The sequence below is a fragment of the Hyperolius riggenbachi genome, chromosome 10 (assembly GCF_040937935.1).
Source record: "Hyperolius riggenbachi isolate aHypRig1 chromosome 10, aHypRig1.pri, whole genome shotgun sequence".
NCBI classification, from domain to species: Eukaryota; Metazoa; Chordata; class Amphibia; order Anura; family Hyperoliidae; genus Hyperolius; species Hyperolius riggenbachi.
The window spans coordinates 109,258,960-109,284,570 of record NC_090655.1 but is presented as its reverse complement, the minus strand read 5'-3'; the positions used below and the strand labels follow the sequence as shown (position 1 = coordinate 109,284,570).

The window sequence follows — 25,611 nt, the reverse complement described above, 5'->3', positions numbered from 1 at the left end:
CATTACAAGTCTAACATGTTTCCCATCGACCGCGCCAATACAATTAGGAAAGCGACATTTTGCCCAAAACTTTCCCGCTACCTCCTCCCACATTTGTCGGTCAGGAACAGGCATATATGTTTGATGTAGTTTCTGCCATATGAGCATACATGTTTCCTTCACGATGTAGGATATAGTGCTCTTCCCCAGGCGATAAGAAAAGTGCAATGATGCAAATGATTGTCCTGTTGCCAAAAACCTATAAGAAAACAGAAAAAAATAATTGGTATTCTTATTTCAATTGCAGTTAAGTACTACATGAACAAATGGCGTTCGGTGCGCGACACCTACAAGAAAGAACTAACCAAACTCAAAAAGTTGGAGCGCAGCGGAAGTGGGTCTATACCGACACCAAGCTACAAACACTTCCAAATGATGTCCTTCCTTAGACCATGCTATGAGGCACGAAGGTATGTTATGTTGTCGGTTGTGTACTATGTGTAGCCTTTTCCACACCATGACGTCGTCACTTTAACTAAACCAATTTGGGTATGTCTACTTATATTCAACAGAACGGAAGATAGTTTTGGGGATTCACAAAACGCTGACCTTGACAGCAACAGCAGTGTTGCTAGCAACTCTGACAATGCTGATGATGGCACAGAGAGGGCATCCTATTCTGGAAGTGCAACTACTAGCTCGACAGCTTCCAGACGCCGAGAACGCTCCACTAGAGCTACTACCCAGCGACGAGTCACATCAACACGAGATGAAGATACGGAAGAAGTTGCACACCTCTCTACAACATACAAGGACATTTTAGATTATCTCAAAAGCACCCGTGACCGCCAAATTGCTTATGAAGAAAGTGTACCCTTAAAAATACTCACTTCACTAAAGCCCTACCTGGATGACGTGCATCCACGTTACTATTCCAGTGTTCATGTAGAATTAATTCAAGTTATTGAAAAGTATCAGCGTAAAACCAGGCAGGACAATGAGGGAAAATTAGGTACTGTAGGGGGGTCCAGCACAGAGGGATCTGTTTGTGGGCGTGAATTACACAAGCAGGGGAATTACCAACAGGGTTATGGGTATACAAACACCATGGGCCCTCCTAATTCAGCATCCCAACAGTTTTTGACAGAGCAAACACAGACATATACCACATTGCCTCCCCCACGTTCAAGGCCAGAGGTGAATCCAATGTACAATTGGAATGAAACTCTCTCATGTGAGCATCGTTCATTACGCCCATTAGAAAGGCACAGTGAACCTTCCGCCTCTCAACCTGCTCCAATGTCCATGACTCGCCTGTTGTACGATTTTGATGGCAATGAGTAATACATTAAGGGCCAAATTGAGCCAACATTTGACCTGATAAATGTTATGCAATAGCTTTTTGTTTGCACTAAGTAAGTTTCACTTTGGCTGTCCATGTTGGACTACATGCCAGACATTTTGTTGAATAAAACATGTGCACTTTGAACTACTGATTATTTCACTTTGAAAAGGTGATAGTAAACTTTCACAACTGCATATCTTGTCAGTGTGTTTTGTTCTCACTTCACTGTTGTAGTCTGGCCACGCGCCCTGGTAAGATGGGACCAGCAATGGCAAACGGAGGAAGCTGAGGGCCGGATCTTGGCACCGATGAGGGTTTCTGGAGCTGCAGGAAGCCCCATGTATAATTGAAATATGTGAAATATTATCTCATGTCTGATTTTCTTTCTTGATACCCAGACTCCCCAGTTTAGCCATTGCTTTCCCTCATACCTGGCCACCTTGCGACACTTGGCAAAATAATTCATTACACAGCACATACTGGTTACAACATTAGATAGTTCAGTTGGACACAAAATGTGCGCTTCTTACCTCAGAGTCAACAGCAGTCTCTCCTCCGGTATGACGGCAGAACGAAACCACGTATCCTCCCTACGCAGATCCTCTCCCAGAAGCTCAAGCAGGTAATCAAAACTAAACAAGGAAAGCACAAACATTTAGAAAACATACACTTCATACATCAACCATACAACACAAAGCTCTACATCACAAAAATGAAAGATATACTTACGAGGTTGTAGTCATCCGTGTGTAATTAAAAAATTTCACGGGGTGACTACGCAGATCCCCATACAACACATTAAACTGGCCCTTTATAGGCCTCTCCACCACTAATGGATGCACCCAAAAGCGGTGTCGCCTCCGTGGAGTAATCCTCCTCCTACGCATCCTCTGCATAGTGGTCACCATATTGCCCAGCATACTGAGCAACAACATCTCCTCAGCATCACAAAAAAACATCGTCACTATCACGACACCAACGATCACTTCTCCTTCACAAAACCCACATGGCACAACAGGAAGGAAGCCCTTATATGCAAATTTTACAACAGAATACTACATCCTGCTGTGACAACTTCCTCTTTGCAGCTCACAGGCAAAATTTGCATATAAGGGCAGCACCCATAGTCAAAATCGCATTTCGCAAAACGCATGCGAATTCGCATGGTTATACGCATGCGAATTCGCATTGCGATGCGATTTCGCATGCGTTCTATTCGCAGCGAAATCGCAACGCACAAGTGGAAACGTAGCCATAAGGATGCTAACCAGGCAATACAAATGTTAAAAATCACCCTTATTTTTCTTCTCCATAAAATATAATTCCCCAGTTTTCCTGGCTCTTATGTGGTACATCTGCCACACAAAGGAAGTTGCAGGGCATACTGGGTTTTCTTTTTTTTTTTTTTTCTTTCTTTACTCTCCCCTCAGACAAAGTGTGCGAGAGCTGAGGCAAAAACCACCATCCTCAGTCTTCTCCGTCTTCTGTAACAAGTCCCGTTACTTCCTCCAGTCGCGGTTAGTCTGCGCAAGGGAAGTGCGCCCTCTACATATCTCTCTGGTGGCTGCTGGAGATATGTAAATAGCACACTTCACTTGCGTCAGACTGGCCGCGAGTGGAGGAAGTAACGGGACCTGGTACAGAAGACTGAGAAGACTGCGGACGGCGGCGTGGGAGTGATCCAAGCTCATGGGGCTGGAGGAAGCCCCAGGTACAGTATGTATACATTTTTTTCCCTCAGATCTGGTTTCCTTTAACGCAGCCTGATTGGCTGAAGCCTCTGCCCCTCCTGTTTTCCTCTCCCACACCTCTGTTCCTCTCTGGCCAATATTTCTCAATCTATTTTCTACTGTAGACCTGGGTGGGAGTGTCTGAAGACTGGGAGGGGGGCAGGCAATGATACACAGACAGAGTAAGGGAGGAAATTATGTCAAGATTTGGCTTTAAGATAGACACAGACAACAGATTTTCTCTCTTTTTTTTTTTATACTATAGAAAAATCTCTTCATGTGGTCTGAAAGTCAGCATTTCTACTTTGCTCTAAAAGATTCCTTACAGCTTTAAAGCTACTATCCCAGAAAAAAGAGCAGATCATCACTTAAACGGCTGAAGGGACTCCGAGCAGTAAATAAAAACAAAATCTGAACTTACCTGGGGCTTTCTCCAGCCCACCTTAGGTCGGGAGGTCCCTCTGCGTCCTTCTGGCTCCTCTCCCAGGCCCTGCTCAGAAATAACTCCCGGCGACACCGGGGCCAAGTGTCAGGCTCCCTCTTCTGAAAGATGACGTCAGTCGTCACCACGACGGCTGCCTCGTGTCATCACGACGGCCCGCGTGACAGTACTGCGCATGCACGGTTTAATTGCGCATCTTTCCGGAAGAGGGAGCCCGACACTCGGTCCCGGTGTCGCCGGGAGCCCTTTCTGAGCAGGGCCTGGGAGATGAGCCAGAAGGACGCCGAGGGACCTCCCGACCCACGGTGGGCTAGCGAAAGCCCCAGATAAGTTCAGATTTTGTTTTTATTTACTGGTCAGAGTCCCTTTAACCATTTCCCCTCCACGGGACAAGTAACTACGCCCCTGCAAAATGCCACCACTCTGTGCAGGGGCATAGGTACTACGTCCTTCCTGCCGCATCCCCCGTGCTTGGTACCACTGCTCATTACCACCGATCGCCCGTCGCTAGATCAATGAATGGGTGTGATGATCCGCTCAGCTGGCTGCACAGGCAGACAGCTGTTTGTCCATTCCTCTAGTCTGTGGGCTGCAGGTCTCTGGAACAGAGACCTGTCTTTCCATTGCAAGTTTCTGGTCTGTTCTCTTGCTGGGGAATTTGCATACATTCGTTATGCAAATCCCCTACCTGCCTTCTTTGATGACTGGCACTATAAGAGCTTTATGTTTCCCAGAAGGCTTTGCTGGTCATTTCCCTTCCATGGTCTGTTCCTGATGGACACTGCTGAAGTGTCAGCCATTGCTATCTAGTATAGTTAATTCCTGGGGGTTGCTTTAGGCTCCCCTTCTAGCCCAGTCAGGTTGTATTATCTGTTTGTTTTTTCTGTTGCCATTGTCCTGTCCCAACCGCGGTCGACAGGAAATGGTTCTGATCTCTGTTCTTGGAGTATAGCTGGTGCAGCGGTTGCTACCAGCTATCTCTTCTGATCTGTCTCTTTGGATCGCGCTAGCCACTTTTCGCTAGCGCTGTGGATCCTTCTGTTCTGTCTCCTGGGATCGCGCTAGCCACTTTTCGCTAGCGCTGTGGATCCTTCTGTTCTGTCTCCTGGGATCGCGCTATCCACTTTTCGCTAGTGCTATGGATCCTATCTCTCGCTTGTCCCTGTTTTCGTGTGTCTGTCTTGTCTGCTACGCTTGCTGGATGCTCGGTGAGGTACCGTTAAGCAAGCGCTCGCGTCCTCTGTTTCATGTTTGTCTGTTAATGGTTAGTTAGGCGTGCTTGTCTCTATTGTGCTTATCACGTGGAGACCGCGCATAACCGCGTGCACTGTTGCGAATAAGTGCGGTGTTCGCGGTTAGCTAGCGTTTGTTATTTTCCGTATCTCCTCATTGTATTATTTGCTGTGCCTTTGCTACCCTCGTGCCCTGTTTTGCTCAGTCTTGTGTCTCTGTCGGCAATCGCCATTCTTGCGATTGCATTCCCACTTCGTTTCCGCCGTTGTGTGTTCTCCGTCGCTGGGTGGCGACTAGTTTGGTGGACACACATTGGTTCTGCACCTTTGCTCTGTTTCTTGTGGGCTATCCAGCCCTGCCTGATCGTACCTTGTCCTGGATTTGTACAATTCCCGTCTGGCATCTATGGCTGTGCAGCGACTGTGTTCGCCTGCACTCCACAGCGCCATCTGCCGGAGGGAATTGCCCTATGCGGGTGCATAGCACCTAGCCTGGGTGTCCTCAAATATACGCTTGTGGAGGATTTCCGCCGTGTCAGCGCACGCGTTGTGCGCTGATCATGGAGAAAGTTCCACAATCGTTACAATGGGAAAACAAATCGCATTCATTGATCTAAGTCCCCCTGTGAATGGCTGCAGCGTCTATTCAGACGACTCTGCCATTCATGAATCCCGTGCACGTAGTGCTTCCGTTTCCGTACTAACAGTACGGAGCTGAAGTCGCCACTGAGGACATCTTGTGGCCAAATTGTAATATTACATCCACCCTTTTTTTTTCAGTTTATCATCCCTAGTTACCTTTTTTTTTTTCATTATCCCCTGACCTCCCACACTCTTCTAAAGTTACCAGTTTTTATTTATTTATTTATTTTTTAAATACATAAATAGTTACCTTAGGGACTGAACTTTTTGAATATGTAAACAAAAACTGTGTACTACAATTACTTTATAAATTATGGGCTAGTAATTAGGGATGGATGCAAAACTTACAAAAATGCACCTTTATTTTCAAATAAAATATTGGCGCCATACATTGTACTAGGGAAAAAATTTAAACGTTGCAATAACCGATACAAATGGGCAAATAAAATGTGTGGATTTTAATTACGGTTCCATGTTTTATTTTTAAACTATAATGGCCGAAAACTGAGAAATAATGAATTTTTTCAATTAGAATAAAATAATTCTTAGCAAAAAGTACCCCCCAAAGAAAGCCTAATCAGTGGCGAAAAAAACAAGATATAGATTGTTTCGTTGTGATAAGTAGTATAATATAGTTATAGGTGAATGAATGGAAGGAGCGCTAACGGGTAAAAATTGCTCTGGTTTTTTAAGAGGAAAAACCCTTCGAGGTGAAAAGTTTAAACAAACCACTTTGTCCTGCTATTCAGCTTCAAATCAGCATCCAGATTGGATATAACAGTATCATTGTTTACATTTCAATGTTGCTACATTGAGTGTAAACACAGTGTAACAACTGAAAATTAGCTCTCTGTGAAGCTCTCTCTGCTTCAGGCACACACACACAGTTCAGAACAGCTCATTAGAAGATTATATATAATAAAAAACAGTTGGAATAAAATGCAATGACAGCTTTCAGGGCAAGATAAACTACACTTTGGAAACTTGTAAGTTGTAAACAGACAATATAAGGCCCCGTTCACACTTGCGGTTCTCTGCCAAACGGACCGGATGACCTGACCGGATCCGGACCGGAACCAGGCGCGGACTGACCCGGGGGGACGGGAGGCAATTGCCCCCCGGGCCGTTCAAATACCAAGTCCTTAGGGCCGGCGTACGGACACAGGACAGTTGTGCAGACCGCAGTGACTACAGTAGCGAGCTGTACGCACGCAGCCTCGCGCGATGTTTACCAATTACCACAGGCACTCACTAAGCCAGCCCACCCCCTGTAATAGTCAGCCAGACTTACTGTGTGGGCGGAGGCTCCGCGGAGCAGAGGCTGATGAATAAAGTTGCACGGCTTGCACGCGATCCAGTCTGCCTCCCCATCCTAATTCCTCCCCTTGTAATTCAAGTATCCAATCGGGGCTGGGCTGAGGCGGCCTGGCCGTGGCGTGTGTGCCCTGGTGCGTGGCTGCGTGCAGGCAGCGTGAGCGTGTTCACGCTATTTGGCCGGGAGTTAGGAGTCGGGACTTCACCTCACTTGACTCCGCCCCCCGGGCCCCGCCTGGAGCCTCAGCCATTCCAGCTCAGCTCACTTATCTGCTGAGGAGAAGCCTGGCTGTCAGAGGGAGCCTTCTGCTGGGCTGATTGGAGTTGGAGTCGGACTCAGAGGGATCAGGTCGGGTCCAGGTCGCCACTCGCCAGAGGAGGTTTTTTTTTATAAATTTTGATTGTGTACTTGTTGATGTTGCCACCCCCACATAATGCAGTTCTGATCCGGGCCAGCCCAAGGGAATGTTTTTTTCTGGTGGTGTGATTGGCCACAGGGGAGGGGGAGGCACCAAGGCAGGCAGTTAGGTGTCAACCAGTAGTTTTTGTATGGGTGAGAAGGAGGGGGGGGGGGTGGGGGGGAAGGTTAGGCATCAGCTGTGTGTGTGCGCTGTTTAAAGGAGTCATCGGGGAAAAAGTCTAGAATAAGTGGTACTTACCGGGGGCTTCCTCCAGCCCCATGCTCCCAGCATGTCCCTCGCCGCAACTCTGCTCGCAGCCGCTCACAGCAGGTCCGTCCCGGTCCCCGGCGATGACGTCAGAGCGACCTCCAGGTCGCTCTGTACTGCGCCTGTGCGAGCGGCGCTGTCAATCGCCGTCACATGGGCCGGAGCAGACTGCACAGGCGCAGTAGTACTGAGCAGTCCGCTCCGCCCCACATGGCGGTGATTCACAGCGGCGCTCGCGCAGGCGCAGTACAGAGCGACCTGGAGGTCGCTCTGACGTCATCGCCAGGGACCGGGACGGACCTGCGGTGAATGGCTGCGGGCAGAGTTGCGGCGAGGGACGTTCTGGGAGCTTGGAGCTGGAGGAAGCCCCCGGTAAGTACCACTTATTTTAGACTTTTTCCCTGATGACTCCTTTAAGGTTAGGCATCAGCCACAGACAGGTAATTTGTGTGGAGAAAGTGTGTGTGTGTGTGTGTTAGTCATCAGGAAGGAAGTTTGTGAGGAGGGGTTTAGGGTTAGGTGGCAGGTAGTCTGTGAGGGGAGAGGGATGGGGTTAGACATCAGGCAGGTAGTTTGTGCAAGGGGGGTTAGGCTTCATGTAGGTAGTTTGTGCGGTGGGTTGGGGTTAGGTATCAGGTAGTAATTGTCTTAGGGTTAGGCATCAGGTAGGTAGTTTGTGGAGGGGTGATTAGGGTTAGGCTTCAGGGGGAGGGTTCTGCGTGAGAATAGGCTTATGGTGCCCATACATGGTACAATATATATATATTTTTTTTCAAATACATCAGTTTCGAATAGATCCTTTTGTTTGACTTATCCGTTACATCGAATATACAGATTTTTCCCCAATTGTTTTTTATTGTAGCCTGTATGGGCACCTTTAGCCATAGTAAAATATCATCAGTATTTAACTCCTATATTTGACACATTAATGGCAAAATTATGCTATTAAATACCAATATTTTACTATTGGCATTACTGGGCACCCAAATTTCTCCTTGCTCTTTTTTTCGATTGATGCCCCGGGTGGCCAGGTAGGTAGTAGCAGTGAGTGGGGGACAAGTTAATTAGTGGTGTTTTTATACGTAACCTGGGGCTTCCTCCAACCCTATGAAGTCCATGGGCTCGTTTATGGTCTCCACGGCCTCTCCATTCTCTCGTTATCCCTGCCGTGAATCTGGGCAGTCACTGCCAGCTGTGCTTTTCAGTGCAGCGATGTACACCTGCGCAGGCACGGAATGCTTTCTGCTGCAACAGGAGTGTGCTCGCCGCTGTGCATGTGCAGAAGAGCTTGCCTAAAAGTGAATGGCCAGACTACCAGCGACAATAACAAGAGAACGGATCAGCTGGAGAGATGGCGAGGGAGCCCATGCACCTCATGCCCCATGGTGGAAGCACCAGGTTAAGTATAAATACACCACTAATAAACACCTCAGGTTTCCTTTAAACGAGGGCTGTGGGGTTGGTACAAAAATCATCAGACTCCTCAGTTTATGAAACCACCGACTCCAGGTACCAGTGGTGTAGCAATGGGGGGTGCAGAGGTTGCGACTGCTCCTGGGCCAGAGGAGCCCTCCCTCAACTGCAGTATTAGCTCTCTATTGGTCCTGTGCTGGTAATAATCACTTCTATAGATGCTTTGAGTTATAGTCATTAACAAACTGTTCCCCGTCCCCTTCTTGCACCTCTGTGATTGTCCTTGGCAGGTTTTAGTGTGACGTATCATTTGTTATGTATAGAGTGCTTGTGGGGGCCTAACGTAAAACTTGCACTGTGGTTCATAGCTATGCCACTATCAGGTACCCAAAATTACGAAGACTACTGCCCTGCTTTAAAGATAACCAGAGGCGGCACAAAGATTTTTTTTACTTACCCGGGGATTCCTGCCCCATAAACACGTTTGAGTCCCTCGCCGTCCTCCCGCGTGCCTCCGATCAGCTGTAATCAGCCACTGTAACTGCACAGAAGACCCCGACCGCCGCGACTGAACCAGTTACTGGGGCTGATTGCTGAACAGTACACCATGGGAGGACAGCGAGGAACTCTAAAAACCTTATGGAGCTGGAGGAAGCCCCGGTTAAGTAAAAAATCTTTACTTGTCGTCTCTGGTACACTTCAAACTGCCTGGGATAGCAGGCCAATGTTAAATTGTGTGTGTGACTGTGAGCTGCATGGCATCGAGGGAACAAGAAAGATATGGCTTTGGGCTGGGGATGCCGTGAAACGGGCCTCTAGTTTCTGTTTTCCCCCCAGGCCAAAAGGTCCCAGTCCTCCCCTGACCGGAACCGTACGGTTCTGATCCGGATCCGATCAGGTCAGTTTGCATCAGGTGTTCATCAGGATGCGATCCGGATCCGTTTGGCAAAAGATAGTAGAAAAGGAATAAAAATGTTGGGGTCTGGGAGGTCAGCAGAAGGTGGACCTGTGGAATCAGGCCCTCCGCTGTTTAGCACTCACCTCCACCTCCGACATACTGCCAACATCTCCAGCACGTTTAAAATCACTGCTGCTCCACTCCAAAATGCTTGCCCATGTGTCCCCATCCAAAATCGCCGCTTCAATACGCATCCACTCCAAAATGCTTGCCCATGTGTCCCCATCCAAAATCGCCGCTTCAATACGCATAGGAAGTGGGGTAGAACATCCGGATTTTTAGCCAGTGTGTTGTGCGCTCTCCGGTTCTCATTGGTTTGTATTGGCCGGATGGTGCAGTCCGGCTCCGCTCCGGATACGGCTGCCGGAGGAGCCGGACCAAAAAATAGCGCATGTTGGGTCTTATGCCGGAGTCCGGATCTGGACGAAACGGACGCATGTGAACGGACGCATAGGCTTTCATTGCTATGCCGTGCGTCCGTTCCGTCCGTTCTGCATGCGGTCCGGCTCCGGCACGGCGATTCCGGACGGCGACCGCTAATGTGAACCGGGCCTTACTTATGCACAAAAGCAAATATGATAACTGTGTGAGTGATAAAAAAGTTGGAAAACACATTTTTATTGAATGTTATGTCAGAGTTTCAGACCACTTAAAATCAAAATGTCCTCATGCAATATATATGTAAGTAGAGGAAGTATTTATCTACTTATATATGTGTTTGTTTGTTTTTCTGAGATAGTATGGCTGACAGCTCCACTTTAAAAAAGGGAAAGAGGAAAGATGAAAGGGTTTTGGTTAGGCATTGAAAAGGGGTACCTTGGGGACAGACGCAGAGTTAGGGAAGAAGATGAAACTCTGCCGAAGTGACCAAAAACTACCACCTCTACCTAGAATGTAGCATGTTTACAGTGACCTTCTACAGTATACCTCAGCCATATCGACTTGGCTTGAATGTTGGCATAGAGCATTGTTCTCCCCACTCACCCACCCTGCCCGCCGTGTAACGTTCCTTCTCTGCTCAAAAAAGCGACAGAATGCATCGGTAGCCTCCAGGCTAGTGATGCGTCTGTACAGCTTTAGCCCTGTAATGTTTCCTGAGGGATCGAGTCTCGATCCCTACCGGGCGTTATGCTTCCTATTTGTACAGGAGGCTTTAGCCTAGATAGGTGTTTGGAAGAAGTGTGGGTCTCATGGAACCTGTGGTAAGATTGGCATGCCTGAATGTTGCTGGTGTAAACACACTGTAGCGCGCGTTTCCCTAGCAGTGCTTGCGCTACTTATATAACATGATTCCCCCAATAAGTCTCGCGCTACGCTATCAGCAGGGGTAATGATAAAATTGCCATGCATTTCCCCAATTTAGTGCATCAATTTCTTAGTCACAGGGAGACCTGCGCACTTGGCTGACCCATGACAGGATACCGGAGTCCAGTGGAGGGTTTTATTTACAATCAGAAAAAAAAAATGAAAAAATTGTTGAAAGATTACAAAAATGTAAAATATTAGTACACGAAATGTAAGAAAAATGTGATTACACATTGGGAAGTATTTGCCTGGAGATAAAATGCAAAGCTCTCGTTTAAACTTGATATTTTTTCTTAAAGGTCTAAAGAAAACTATTTGCTCAAGGGCTCTTTTCTTACTGAAAAATATGTGAATCTATCCCATCATTCCCACATTCAAGTGGACATTTTGAATTTAAACACCGTTGTCTTAACAGCTTTGCTTTATTTTTTCTGGTTGTTCTACAAAGGTAAAAAAAAGACTCTTTCAGGATTTCCAGGAGGTATAAACTGATAGTTCTTCTTTCCTCTTGGTACAAGTAAACTCCAATCCTTTATTCTGTATGCTCAGGGGAACAGCACTGGTATTTTGACGATGGGGAACTATGAAAGATCAAAAAAGAGCAAAATCCACATCTAAAAGACATGGGAGATGGCACATTGGCTATTTCCACTGAGGCTCCCTGCACACTGCAAATCCGATTTGCGATTCCGATTCCATTTCCGATTTGCAATTCCGATTTTCCCGGAGTCGCATGTAAAAAACAAAAATCAGAACCGGAATCGCATGCAGTGTGCAGGGAGCCTGATAGAGCTAGGCACGGTGGTATGGCCGAGGAATGCCAGAGTTCATAGCTGGGTGAAACTTGGGGATTCTTCAAAGTGTGAGCTCAGGTTCACAGAACTTTCCTAGCATTAAGGGGTTCATTTAAAGTGACCCTGTAGTGAGTAGGATATGGATGTTGCCATATTTATATCCTTTCAAACACTGCATATTGTCTGGCAGTACTGCTGATCTTCTTTTAACCAATGACATATAATTAATTGGTAGATCAGCTGCTGTGAGTCAAGTATGACCACACTAATTGCATGGTTGTTTTAGAGGTGTGGTTCAGACACCACTAAAGCCAAAAGATCAGCAGCAAGGCAGGTGTTGTTTAAAAAGAAACTTTCATATCACTATCACTACAAGGTCTCTGTAAAGGACAACTGAGGTAAGCGTGATATGGATATATAATATGTCATATGTATTTCCTTCTAAACAATGCCAGTTGCCTGGCAGTCCTGTTGATCTTCTGGGATACGTAGTGTTTGAGTCAAAACCCTGGAACAAACATATGGCTATTCCAGTAAAACCTGTCAGCTGAGTCTGAGTACCTGCATATGCTTGTCCAGGGTCTATGGCTAAAAGTATTACAGACACAAGAGCAGGAGGACAGCATGGCAACTGGTATTGTTTAAAAGGCAATTAATATGGCGGCCTTCATATCCCTTTTCGCCTTGGGCTCCCTTTAAAGCAAACACTAATACTAGGTACACACTATGAGATTTACTGGTAGATCAAATTATTTCCAACATATCCCATCTGACTTCTAATTGTTTTCCTTTCACTTCTAAAAAACGATCGTAAATCAGAAAACGATCGTAAATCAGATCGGATATGTTGGAAATAATTGATCTGACAGTAAATCTGCCAGAAAATCTCATAGTGTGTACCTAGCATAACGCTTGTGTGTGCAACCTTTTACAGCCTGCTAGCAACCTTTTGTGGCTGGATAGTGTAACGGTTAAGGGCTCTGCCTCTGACACAGGAGACCTGGGTTCGAATCTCGGCTCTGCCTGTTCATAAGCCAGCACCTATTCAGTAGGAGACCTTGGGCAAGACTCCCTAACACTGCTACTGCCCATACAGCGCGTCCTAGTGGCTGCAGCTCTGGCGCTTTGAGTCCGCCAGGAGAAAAAAAAGCACGATATAAATGTTCTGTGTTTGTTTGTTTGTTTTTCATAGAATTGGCCTTTTTTAACCACTAGAGGTCACTGCTCCACAGTCAGCTTATTTTTAATAAGCGGTCTATCTCCCAACATTAGCCACTAATGACTGGAGGAACTTTTATAAACAAAGCTGATGTCTAAAAATTGTAGAAAGCGGAGTGTCAGCTTTCCCTCCAAGTTAACCCTGTGTGGGCACTCAGTAGCAGAGCTTGTTTTTTTATTTGTGTATAGGTGCCTTGACTGTCCAATGTCAAACAAACCATCTTAAAAGGACCACTATCATGAAAATCGTAAAATTCAAAATACACGTAAACGCATACAAATAAGAAGTATGTTTCTTCCAGAGTCAAATGAGCTATAAATTGCTTTTCTGCTATGTTGCTGTCACAGTAGGTAGTAGAGATCTGGCAAAACAGACAAGTTTTGGACTAGCGCACCTCCTCGTGGGGAATTCTCTGGGTTTTCTTTATTTTGAAAAGCATTTAGTGAATGGCATTTGCGCGGTCCAACTGCCAAAATAGTGTGTAGCGAGCAGGGAGGCTGGGCAGCATCATTGTATAAATCCTTTACAGGGTATGTCTTTTAATAAAGAATAAAAACCTTGCTGAGAATCCCCCATGAAGAGATGGGCTAGTCCAAAAAATGTCGGTTCTGTCATATTTCTACTACCTACTGCAAGTGCCAGCAACATAGGAGAAAAGGAATTTATGGCTCAATTTGCTCTGGAAGAAGCATACATCTTATTTGTATATGTTGACTTGTTAAATTTTACAACTTTTCATGATAGTGGTCCTTTAAGAGGAACCCGAGGTGGTTCTTTGGGGGGGGGGGGGGAAGTCAGATGGGACACAGAGGCATATACTTTGCCTCATGACATGCCCGTGTCCCCCCACAGTCGTTCTCTGCCCTCTCACTGCCGCAATATAGCCCCCCTCCCCCCCCCCCCCCCAAGATTAGTAACAATATTTGTCGCTATTTCGGAGGTAAACACAGAGGGAGAGGGATTCCCTGTTCAGAACACCTGCCAGTGGCGTTCCTACAGGGTTTCCAGAGCTGCCATTGGGCAGCTCTCTCTCTCCCGCCTCCCTGCACGTTCTTAAAGGATACCCGAAGTGACATGATGAGATAGACATGTGTATGCACAGTGCCTAGCACACGATGCTGTGTTCCTTTTTTTGCTTTCTCTGCCTGAAAGAGTTAAATATCAGGTATGTAAGTGGCTGACTCAGTCCTGACTAAGACAGGAAGTGACTACAGTGTGACCCTCACTGGTAAGAAATTCCCCTTGTTTACCTCTTTCTTGCTCTTGGAAGCCATTTTCTGTTAGGAAAGTGTTTTATAGTTGGAATTTCTTATCAGTGAAGGTCACACTGTAGTCACTTCCTGTCTGAGTCAGCCACTTGCATACCTGATATTTAACTCTTCCAGGCAAAGAAAGAAAAAAAAGACACAGCATAGTTATTTGTGTGCTAGGCACTGTACATACACATGTCTATCTCATTATGTCACATGTCAGTTCGGGTATCCTTTAATGAGAGACTCTCATTCCAGCGTCAGGACCCAGAGACAACGAAAGTGGGCTAGTGCAGCCCACAGGAGCGGCGGGGTGCGGTGGTTTTCACGGCTACATGACCCGCTCAGGCCCCCGGATGAGGTAGCTTTTTTTTTTTTAATTTATTTATTTTACCATTTTATGAGCCCACCTCGGGCTCTCTTTAAGACTTGCTTGAGTGCTATTTTTTTTTTTCTTTCCCTTCTTTGTTCCAGCTAAACCAAGTTTTTTAGGCAATTTTGAAAAGATCTTAAATCCTAAAAAAAAAGTGTGCTCAGGTCCCATAGCAGCTCTTCTCTGTACATAGGGAAGATGAGGTTCCATCTTTGCCGCATAGAACGCAGCAACTCTTGACCACATTATATATATGCAATGACTAACACACTAAGATGTGAAGGAGTGTTAAGCCCCATCTACACGATGCGATTCTTTGTGCTATTCGATTACGATTCTATTTACGATTCGATTAAATCCGACATGTCCGATCGGAATTCGATTTGCCATTTTTTTGCAATGGCAAATAGAATTGAATCGAATCCCGGACATGTCAGATTTAATCGCATCGTAAATAGAATCGTAATCTAATCGCACAAAGAATCGTATTGTGTAGATTGGGCTTTACAGTCCTGGCTATAAAGAGGACCAGCCACTAGTACTACGAAGGTAAGGTCTTACCTTCCTGAACTTTTTGAAACAATTTGTGGAGGAAAGCAGTATATAGTCTGGAACAAGTTAGCATTTTAACAGTTCAGTTTGCATGGGCTTCAAACACAAAGTTTAAACATGGAAAGGGATCTTATGGAGCAGTGTAATTTTGTGTACGTTCTTTGCTTTTTATTATGGTTTTCTAAAAATAGCATTTCCTGTTCTGCCATATTTGATGTACAGCCGATTGCAGTGAGTTAATTGGGTGGTTGTGACCAAAATTACCTGCATTAAACCTGCATCAACTTGGAATTGGGTAACTGATGTCCTTTTATTTTTTTTCAAAGCAGTAGGTGTCAATTTTCAACTCTAATTCTAAAAAAACCAAAAAACCAAACTGTTAAATAGAAGCTTTTGTGAATTTTTCCAGCAAATGTCTTTGTTCTCCAGTCAGAGATAGGCGTTGAACAAAAATCACCTTTTAATGAGGTTTATTGTTTCAGCTTATAAATATACAAAGTCCATAGTACAAGTCTTCTAAGTAAAATAAAAGAGTTATTAAAGATCTTAAATAAAATAAGAATTAAATAAAGTTTCTTTGTCTTGAAATGTTTGTGAGAATAGTAGGACTTAGGTGTGTGTGCTCAGTCCAAAGTCCATCTAAGAATGACCAGCGTGTGTGTGCTCGCTCAACCCCCCTTCTCCTTATTTAAATAACAACCCGAAGTTCTGACGTCTCAGATTCCAAGCTGCCTTCTGATTGGTTGATTCAAATGATACTTAGTTCTATTTGCTAACACATATAAGCTTATACTAAACAAATGTACTCATTATAAACTATCTACTCATTACTAACTATATATATGTTCTTACATATAACTCACTATTCTAAAGATGCTATAGTTATTGTACAAATACATTCTTGTTAGAATTCTTGGGTAACTCCTATTCAAGGTTTGAAAGAGTTAAACAGGCTGCTTTGTCCAGTGCTGGCAAAGGAATTTCCCATCCTCCAACCCTCAATAATAGAAGCCAGATGGCTAGCTACCTTGTGGGGGAGACAGTATCTCCTGTTACCATGGGGGGTTGGAGTGGCATAACAACTTTTAAGACAGAGAAATGATGACAAAGATTCTTGTACTAGACTGGAAGCAAAACCATATCCCCATACAACCCTGGTTCACCTTCTAATATTTCCAAATGGGAGATTACTTTCACTAATTAAATAACCTCAGACATAAGTCTAATCAACAGGATCCTTGTCAATTAAACTTTATCAAAATATAATATTTCATATCTCCCCCTTGAAAATATTATAATATTTTAAAATCATACATAATTCCCATTCACGTCACATTCGTATCCATTCATACTGGTCTATGAAGATTTGGCAAAGCTCCTCTATCTACAAGATCTCCGTCCACATTAATCAATTGTCTTAATTTCCTTTGAATTATAGTTCTGATATACAATTCCATTTCCCTAATTTCTATTTTGATTAGTCTATAAAATTTCCTAATTCTAAATGCTAAAAGTATTTGACATATAATACAAAATATTATTATAATAAACAAAAGGAATATAGGATGTAATAATAAATTTCCTGCAGCTGATAACACTGAAGTATTCCCTAAAGTTCTTATCGATTTTTTTAAACTATTCCAAAAAGACGTACTAGAAAATGTGATAAAATCATGTTCTACATTTTCCAATATTCCTTGCTGATGGTTAAATTTAATTTCTGCCGCATGCAACTCTTTAGTCAGGGTTAACAACAATCCTTTGTCTTTAATTATTTCTTGTGTCCATTTATCCCAGGGAAATTCATTTATTTGTGAGACATTATATTGTATAGGGAGACTATCAACATCTTCAGATATCAAAGATGTGATATTAATTCTTAGATCATTTAAACTAACTGCATTTATGTCCCCTTCTACACAGTACAAACCTCTAACTAACTTCTCTGAATGAACACACGATTTAAAATGCCCTTTAACCATTTCTTCACTGGACATTACTTGAAAACATATCTTTCTTTGTTCCACGTGTGTGATTAGATCAGTGTGAGTGTTAACCCTTTCAATCCTTGCAGTACACAGACTCTGATTGTGATAACATGAATGATAAATAGATTTTCCCTGATTAGGCAAACAAATAACCTTTGATTGAAAATGCAAACACGATGATAAATCTAATTGATCAACATTATCACTGTTTTCATCCATGGCAAAATCATTATAAAACATTTGATAATACAATAATTGTGCATTACTCACTGGAACCCCTAATATAGTCACAGGCACTAAAATTTGTTCTTTCCCCGCTATTGGTATCATCGATGTACTAATGCATTCATACTGATTGCATCCGTACCATTTATTAATCCACAAATCTATATGATTTAACGCATATTTATATTTCTTAGGTAAATTTCGTAGTATTCCTAGAGGTGTTATTCCTCCTTGGAAAGCCTGTGCTATAATTTTAAAATTTGTTGAATATTCAGTTTGGGTTTCCAAACATATCCTTGCCAACTGTGATTTCTGTTCACTATCAATCAACATTAAAGCTATATCTTGCAAATGTGATACAGAAGAACCTAATACAGATGCAGTTTGTATTATCATATGCTCCATCAATTGGTTTATATTCCTTTGCACCTTTAATCCTTTACCTCCTAACAAACCCACTGTTTCCAAATCATATTTCAAAGTTTTTACATCCAAGCTGTTAGTTATGGCACCAATGGTTCCTGCGCCTCCTAAAATACCTTCTAGAATACCTCGTTTGTTCCTAGGGAAAGTTTCAAAACTATTTTCAAACCATTGTTCCATTCCATGTATCGAATTTGCAAGATAATTTTGGCATATTGGATATCTTGTGGAAATTTTCCAACTTGAAATATTAAACTTCCAAACAATTATCACAAATCTACCTTCTCTTAACAGTGGCTTGGTCTGGAAATGATTGAATTGAAAAGGACTTGCCTTGTAGAATTTTTTATCATTACAAATGGTCCTTTCAGGAGATTTTACTGTGATTTGAGTCATATCACATTTAGTAGGAAATCCTTGTAAACTAATACAACATTTATAGGTTCCATTATCCTCCATAGCCACTTCATTTAAAGAATAAACCAATTTAGAATTTATCCATTTTACACTACCTTTAGCACCTTGATTAATCACATGGATATTACCCTTATAAAAATTTCCTAGAAATTCATTATTTTTACTCCATGTTAAAGTTGCATTTGGAGGTAACAATACACTAGTATTGCATATCAATTGTATATCCTTATATCCTTCTCTGATTTCTAAAGAACGTGGCATAACTTTAATCTCTGGATACTCTATATTTGTCACGGTCAAATTAACTTTTATATTTGCTACTACCTCTCCTCTGGATATTTGAAATCTCCAAAATCTATTAATATCTCCTTCAGCATCACTTTTAATGGCATTACTATCAGGAAATAAGAATACCATTACACCTTCGGACAATAAAACATCCTTTTCCCCATTTTCCCCTTTCATATACTCACTTCCAGTTCCTTTAGTAAAATTTCCAGACCAAACTGCTGAGTCATTGCCCTTGATTTGTACATACCAGAAATTAAATTCAGTTAAACTACAATTCATATTTCCTGTTATTTCATTATGGATATATTGTCCTGTCAATTTAGTGAATACATTTCTAGATTCTATCACTGCTTGGACACCTATATTTGTGTTATGTTGGAAAAACAATTGTAAACAACAATCATTATCTGACCCTAGGCAAAAACATCCTACAATGTCATTTGTGGTATCTACAGTGCTTTCTTTAAAAAACTCTTCATAAGAATAGCCTTTTCCTCTGGATAGTGTCTTTTCCTTCATCGAAACTTCAGAGTTTAAGTTTGTTTCTTCAGCTTGCACTGTCACTGTCAAACAATGGATCACCGAAGTCATCAAAGTCACATAAAAAATAAACACCAAGAAAACGTCTGTTGCTTTGTCTTTCAAGGCATCCCCCTTTAATCCATTCTTTGGATTAATCTTCTTCCATTTGGATTTATGCCCAGACATGATACCTGCAAAACAAATGCAGCATCATTATTTTGTAACATACAATTTGCATTGATCTACATGAACCCACATTTCCTGCTGCCTACGAATATTTTTAGCAGAGATCTGAGGTCTCTTAATTTTAATCATCACTTGGCCCAATGTATCAATAATTTCAAAAGGACCTTCCCAATTACTGTGCCATGGTCCTGGTTTTTTAAACATTTTGACCATCACTAATGCCCCTTTCACAAATTTTGAATTATGAGGTGGCACCATTTTCTGCATATGAGATGCAGCATGTGGCAAAATTGCATTCAAATTTTCCTGCAACAACTGTAACCATTTAGTTTTTTCTATAGCCTCCCTCTGTGGAGTAGACAATCTTGGCTCCTGAGGAAACAAAAGTGGCATTTTCCTTCCTGTCATCAATTCAAAAGGAGTGTATTTAGTAGTTGCATTAGGAGTGCTCCTAATACCCATCAAAACAAAAGGAATGGCATCTACCCAAGTATTTCCTTTTTCCATTAGCATTTTAGCAATTCTTTGTTTAATTGTCCTATTCATCCTTTCCACAATGCCTGCTGACTGTGGGTGATAAGGCACATGGAATTGTTGCTTAATTCCCATGATATTACACATTGCTTGCATCACTTTTCCTGTAAAATGTGTACCTCTATCACTGGATAAATTTTGTGGAATTCCCCATGTTGCAAACACATGACTGACTAGAGCCCTAGCCGTACTCAATGCATCATCTTTTCTCAAGGGAATAACTTCTACCCATTTTGAAAAAACATCAACCACTACCAATGCATATCTCAAACCTTGTTTACCCATAGGCAATGGACCTATAAAATCAATTTGCAATGTAGACCAAGGACCATCTGCAGGTGGAGTTCTCTGCAGAGGTGGTTTCTGTCCCTTTGGCCTGGGATTTATCTGTGCACAAATCAAACATGATTGAACTACATTCTGCACTGTTTCTTCCATTTTCTCCCAATAGAACTTCTCCTTCAAAACTTCTAGCAACTTTTCCTGGCCCAAATGTCCCAAACTACTATGATTGAATTTAACAAATTCCACTTGTAAATGTTTGGGAATTACTGGATACAGAATTCCTCTCAATTCGTAAAACAACATTTGATCCTTGCAAACAAAAGGAGATTTAGGATCTGTCATCTGAACCACTAAAGAAGGATCTTTAGCCTGCTCTGCTGCAAAAGATACCTTTGTGACATCATCATCTTTCCTGACAGCTGCGACAATCAATTTAGACTTTTCCTGTTCTATCTCTACGCCTCTCATTGCTGCTTCTTTGGCCAACATATCTGCCAAATTATTACCTTCAGACAACTCACTATCATCTTTCCTGTGAGCGGGAACCTTTATAATCGCATAAGCTAAAGGATTTCTTTCTGCAATCTCGATAATCGATTGTAACATGTCTTTATACACAAGAGCCTTGTTAGATGAATCTACAAAACCTCTTCTCTTCCAGATTGGCAAATAATCTAGCAATGAACGTGTCAACCAAGAACAATCAGTGTAAATCACTAAAGGATTCTTATTCTCCTTTTCATCCAATTCCAGCACTGTTTTGACAGCTTGCAATTCTGCTCTTTGTGCTGAGTAATGACCAGGTAATTTATGCTGGATCGCATAACCTCTCTTAGGATACCAGATCGCATAGCCTGTACAATACTTCCCATCAACTTGATGTCGAGAACCATCTACAAACACTGGTTCATCAGACCTTTGCTCCTCCCGCCGGAAGAGAGAAGGAAAAGTTTCTGAACCCTCACAAGGACATACATGTTCTTGCCCTTGATAATCCATAAGTTGAGGAAGAATGTACTTAGCATTGTGATCTACCTGGATTTGTTTTGTCGACAAAGCTAATAACCACTGATTGAATCTTTGGTTAGTCACGCCTGGCAAATTCCTCTCTAGCAAAAGTTTCAAAGTAGAATGGGGAGTCTGCAAAATGATGTTATTAAATCCCACAATATGTTCAGTTGCTTTCACTGCATAATAAACTCCTAGCAGATGTCTGACACAAACATCAAATCCTTTTTCCACAGGTGTCAACAGTCTAGAGAAATATCCCAATATTCTCCAGTTTCCACTTTGTTTTTGTAAAAGAACCACTGATATGGACACATCTGAAACATGCACTTGAATAGCAAAACTAGCCTCTGGTGACTTATCAATTGTTGCTAGTGCTGGTGCATTTTGCAAAGCCTTTTTCAAATTTTCAAATGCCTGCATGTGTCGATCTTCCCATGGGCCAAAACAATCTTTACTTTCTCCTTGCAACAATTCATACAAAACCGCTGCTTTTTCAGCAAAGCCTTCTATGAATTCTCGCGAGTAATTTACAAGACCAAGGAATTGTCTCAGTGCTTTGTGATTGGTTGGAATGGGAAGTGACATGACTGCTTTAACCCTTTCCTGCAATGGCTGTCTTACACCATGGGCTATTTTCACTCCCAAGAATTCCACTTCAGTTTTCAAAAGTTTTACCTTGCTGGTATTTAATTTCAGACCTGCTTCTGACAAAATCATGAACAATTCATCTAGCAGTTGCAAATGCTCACTCTCTGTCTCACTAAAAAGTAAAATATCATCGATGTAGGATATAATACAATCTGGCCTCGAAAATTTTGACAAAACCTTTGTCATCGCTTGACAGAAAATTGAACTTGAAGAATGAAAACCTTGAGGCAGACGTGTAAATACAAATTGTTCGTTGTTGTAACTAAAAGCGAATTTGTATTGACAACTTCTTGCCAATTTAATGGAGAAGTATCCATTGGCTATGTCCAGACTTGAAAAGTATTTGGCATTAGCTGACAATTTTGACATGACATCAGGCGTGCTCGAAACTATCGTCGTAATGTTTGGAGTATATTTATTAAGCATACGTAAGTCCAACAGAAATCTATACGTTTGATCGCGCTTGACAATACTCCAAACCGGAAAATTACATACAGAATTTGCCTTTCTTATAACGCCTTGATCTAATAGATCTTTAATTAGTTTCCCGATCGGTTCAATCGCATCTGGCGGCAATTTGTACTGCTTTTGAGGGGGAGGATCTCTGCCCTCAATATTCACTACAACATCTTTCATTGTCCCCACTTCACTTCGAAACTGAGCCCATAACTGAGGATACCTTTGTATGACAGCTGTCAAACTTGGATTGTCATCCACCTCAGGCCATTTACGACAGGTGGTTTTGACTTCTGTCATGCAAATGCTACTCACTTCATGGAAATCGTTAGGGTCTAGCAACACAGGTTTACGGTTGATAGAATCTTTCCAAATTACTGCATTGCCCAGGTCCAAAACCCAGCCTCTTTTCGTCATTTCATTTGAACCAATTATCGACTCCGCCCCTTTATAATGCCAAATATCAATTTCAGTCTGCACATAACCTGGAATTTCAAAAGACACATTTTTGCACAAAGTAGCTCTGTTACCTGTCTTCCCATCAAAGCCCACAACTGCGCATGTATTTGCCCCAGGCTGTAATGGCAAATCTTTTGTTGTGACACTGATCTGAGCGCCTGTGTCTAGCAAAAATAAAAATTCCTCTCCCTCTAAAATGGCTTTTACAAATGGTCTCCCACAATTGTCTAAAAATAAAGGTGCTACAAATTCCAAATTCCTAATCGGTTTAACCTCTGCTAGTCACGGAGTTTTTAACAGCCCCACTGACTGAAACCTGTCATGATCATCATTACCATCATAGCTGATCTTGATTTCATGTAACTGTTTGATCAGAGGTGCATATGGTGAAGATGTCTGAACTTCTACCTCTGCAGCTGGTGCAGAAGGTTTGGATTGAAAATTGACCAATCCATTTTCTTTGCCAAAGTTCTTCCGCATTTGCACATCATTCAAAAATCTATAACATTTCCATTTAATGTGTCCAGGCTTATTGCAATAATAACAAACCATTGGAGATCTTTGGTATGACTGCTTCTCCTTCTCATTCCTGCAGGGGGCAGCATCAGCTGGTTTTGTAAAAGAGACCTTACCCAAATCTCCTCCCTGCATTTCAACATTTTTATTAGCAGAAATTTTAGCTTTGATATTCTTAGTTCTGATCTGCCTGCGAATTTTGTCAATAAACGCAGCTATTTGATTCAGATTCTCTTTTTCTACCGCGATAGTAGCTGAGATAGGGTCTAAATACTGAAATTTCTTAACAAAAGCTTTCCTTAAAGCTGAATCTGACTCATCCTCTACTGTAAACAGCATGTTATATATCTTTAAGAATTTCTGTTTGAATTCAAAAGGATCAGTTTCAAGAGTCGCCTTTAATGACTCTAACAAATCCAAATTTGGAACGTCATCTCCTGTCATAAACTTTAATAACTGTCTTAGTCTATCATCCTCAGTGTGGTGTCTTTCATCACCTCCAGCTGATAAAATAACACTTGGTTCTAACCGTTTACTCATGTGACTAGGTAACCACAAACGGAACAAAGTGTTTTTCTGTAATTGAGATAAATTAAAACGGTCCGTGAAATCCTCAAATATTGTGATCAATTCAACGGCATCCAAACTTTTATTAAAAGGTGGAAGCATCTTAAATATCTTCATCAACTGATCATGTATTTTTAATTTTAATTTTCTAGCTCTATCTAGCATTTCTTTTTTAATTAATTGCCTGGGAGTAAGTGCTTCTTCTTCTTCATCTTCATCCTCTTTATGTTCAGCATTCAGGCTGCTATCACCCTCAACACATGTCAATGGATCTGGAAATACATGCTGTTTACTAGGACAACCACTAGGTGGAGCCCTTAATGGAGAAACTGATGGGTCTGTAATTGTGCCAGATTTAGTAACCACAGAAATATTTTTTCTCTGCATTTCTAGCATTTGCTGTGTCCTAAATTCTAATTGCTTCTCCAATTCTTCTAAATATGCTGCTAAAATGTCGCAGTTTGGACAGCCCTCTGACTTTTGCTGAACCGTACAAATCTGAGATGCAGATTGCACGTCTGTTGTAACTTGTGACTCCTTTGCCTCACCAATAATTAAAGAATTAAACATCTGTACTAACTTCATTACATTTTTCGTTTTCTTTTTAATCTTACACAAAGTAAATCTAGAAGAATCTATTTCTTCATTAGCAGCCATGCATTGGCTATACATAGAAATCCACAACTCAGAATCTTTAGTACATGTCCCTAAATCCTTAAACACCAAATTACTCTTCTCTGCGGAAAAATTAATAAAATCCATACTTATCAGACTCTAGTCGATGGCCTCTGGAAAACCGTCACTTTAAGCCTCTGTAGATTCTCTTGGAAAACTTCCAACACTTTCAGAGATAGGAAGATTTTTTCCCGCCAAAATCAAAGTTCAAAAAAAATTGAATAAAAATTCTTCCAAATATCAATCTTCCCCCGTGATGAAAGTGAAAATATTGTTTTCCAAGTCCTTTGTTGGCTCGCCACTATGTTAAATAGAAGCTTTTGTGAATTTTTCCAGCAAATGTCTTTGTTCTCCAGTCAGAGATAGGCGTTGAACAAAAATCACCTTTTAATGAGGTTTATTGTTTCAGCTTATAAATATACAAAGTCCATAGTACAAGTCTTCTAAGTAAAATAAAAGAGTTATTAAAGATCTTAAATAAAATAAGAATTAAATAAAGTTTCTTTGTCTTGAAATGTTTGTGAGAATAGTAGGACTTAGGTGTGTGTGCTCAGTCCAAAGTCCATCTAAGAATGACCAGCGTGTGTGTGCTCGCTCAACCCCCCTTCTCCTTATTTAAATAACAACCCGAAGTTCTGACGTCTCAGATTCCAAGCTGCCTTCTGATTGGTTGATTCAAATGATACTTAGTTCTATTTGCTAACACATATAAGCTTATACTAAACAAATGTACTCATTATAAACTATCTACTCATTACTAACTATATATATGTTCTTACATATAACTCACTATTCTAAAGATGCTATAGTTATTGTACAAATACATTCTTGTTAGAATTCTTGGGTAACTCCTATTCAAGGTTTGAAAGAGTTAAACAGGCTGCTTTGTCCAGTGCTGGCAAAGGAATTTCCCATCCTCCAACCCTCAATAATAGAAGCCAGATGGCTAGCTACCTTGTGGGGGAGACAGTATCTCCTGTTACCATGGGGGGTTGGAGTGGCATAACAACTTTTAAGACAGAGAAATGATGACAAAGATTCTTGTACTAGACTGGAAGCAAAACCATATCCCCATACAACCCTGGTTCACCTTCTAATATTTCCAAATGGGAGATTACTTTCACTAATTAAATAACCTCAGACATAAGTCTAATCAACAGGATCCTTGTCAATTAAACTTTATCAAAATATA

The 25,611-nt window shown here is 42.0% G+C and overlaps 2 protein-coding genes across 2 annotated transcripts; one reads left to right on the top strand and one right to left on the bottom strand.

Annotated features, from left to right (window-relative positions):
- Nucleotides 1-292: 292 nt before the first annotated feature.
- Nucleotides 293-1,509, top strand: LOC137534210 (uncharacterized). The gene is made up of 2 exons (XM_068255613.1): nt 293-449; nt 552-1,509. Exons 1-2 carry the CDS (start codon nt 298-300, stop codon nt 1,321-1,323), a joined length of 924 nt encoding a protein of 307 aa, XP_068111714.1. The 5' UTR covers nt 293-297; the 3' UTR covers nt 1,324-1,509.
- A 9,984-nt stretch (nt 1,510-11,493) lies between these two features.
- On the bottom strand, nt 11,494-25,570 carry LOC137536717 (uncharacterized). Its single transcript, XM_068258942.1, has 3 exons — nt 24,509-25,570; nt 16,871-19,273; nt 11,494-11,609 (listed from the first exon to the last, which is right to left on the bottom strand). The coding sequence occupies exons 2-3, from the start codon at nt 19,266-19,268 to the stop codon at nt 11,494-11,496; spliced, it is 2,514 nt and encodes an 837-aa protein (XP_068115043.1). The 5' UTR covers nt 19,269-19,273; nt 24,509-25,570.
- Nucleotides 25,571-25,611: the final 41 nt, after the last annotated feature.

What these genes read in the sequence shown, in the direction of transcription:
- LOC137536717 (XM_068258942.1), bottom strand. Translation starts at nt 19,268, where the DNA reads ATGTCTGGGCATAAATCCAAATGGAAGAAGATTAATCCAAAGAATGGA. An exon ending in TGATTTTATCACATTTTCTA is followed by an intron (nt 11,610 to 16,870) that starts GTACGTCTTTTT and finishes GATCTTTCATAG; the next exon opens with TTCCCCATCGTCAAAATACC.
- LOC137534210 (XM_068255613.1), top strand. Translation starts at nt 298, where the DNA reads ATGAACAAATGGCGTTCGGTGCGCGACACCTACAAGAAAGAACTAACC. An exon ending in CCATGCTATGAGGCACGAAG is followed by an intron (nt 450 to 551) that starts GTATGTTATGTT and finishes TATATTCAACAG; the next exon opens with AACGGAAGATAGTTTTGGGG.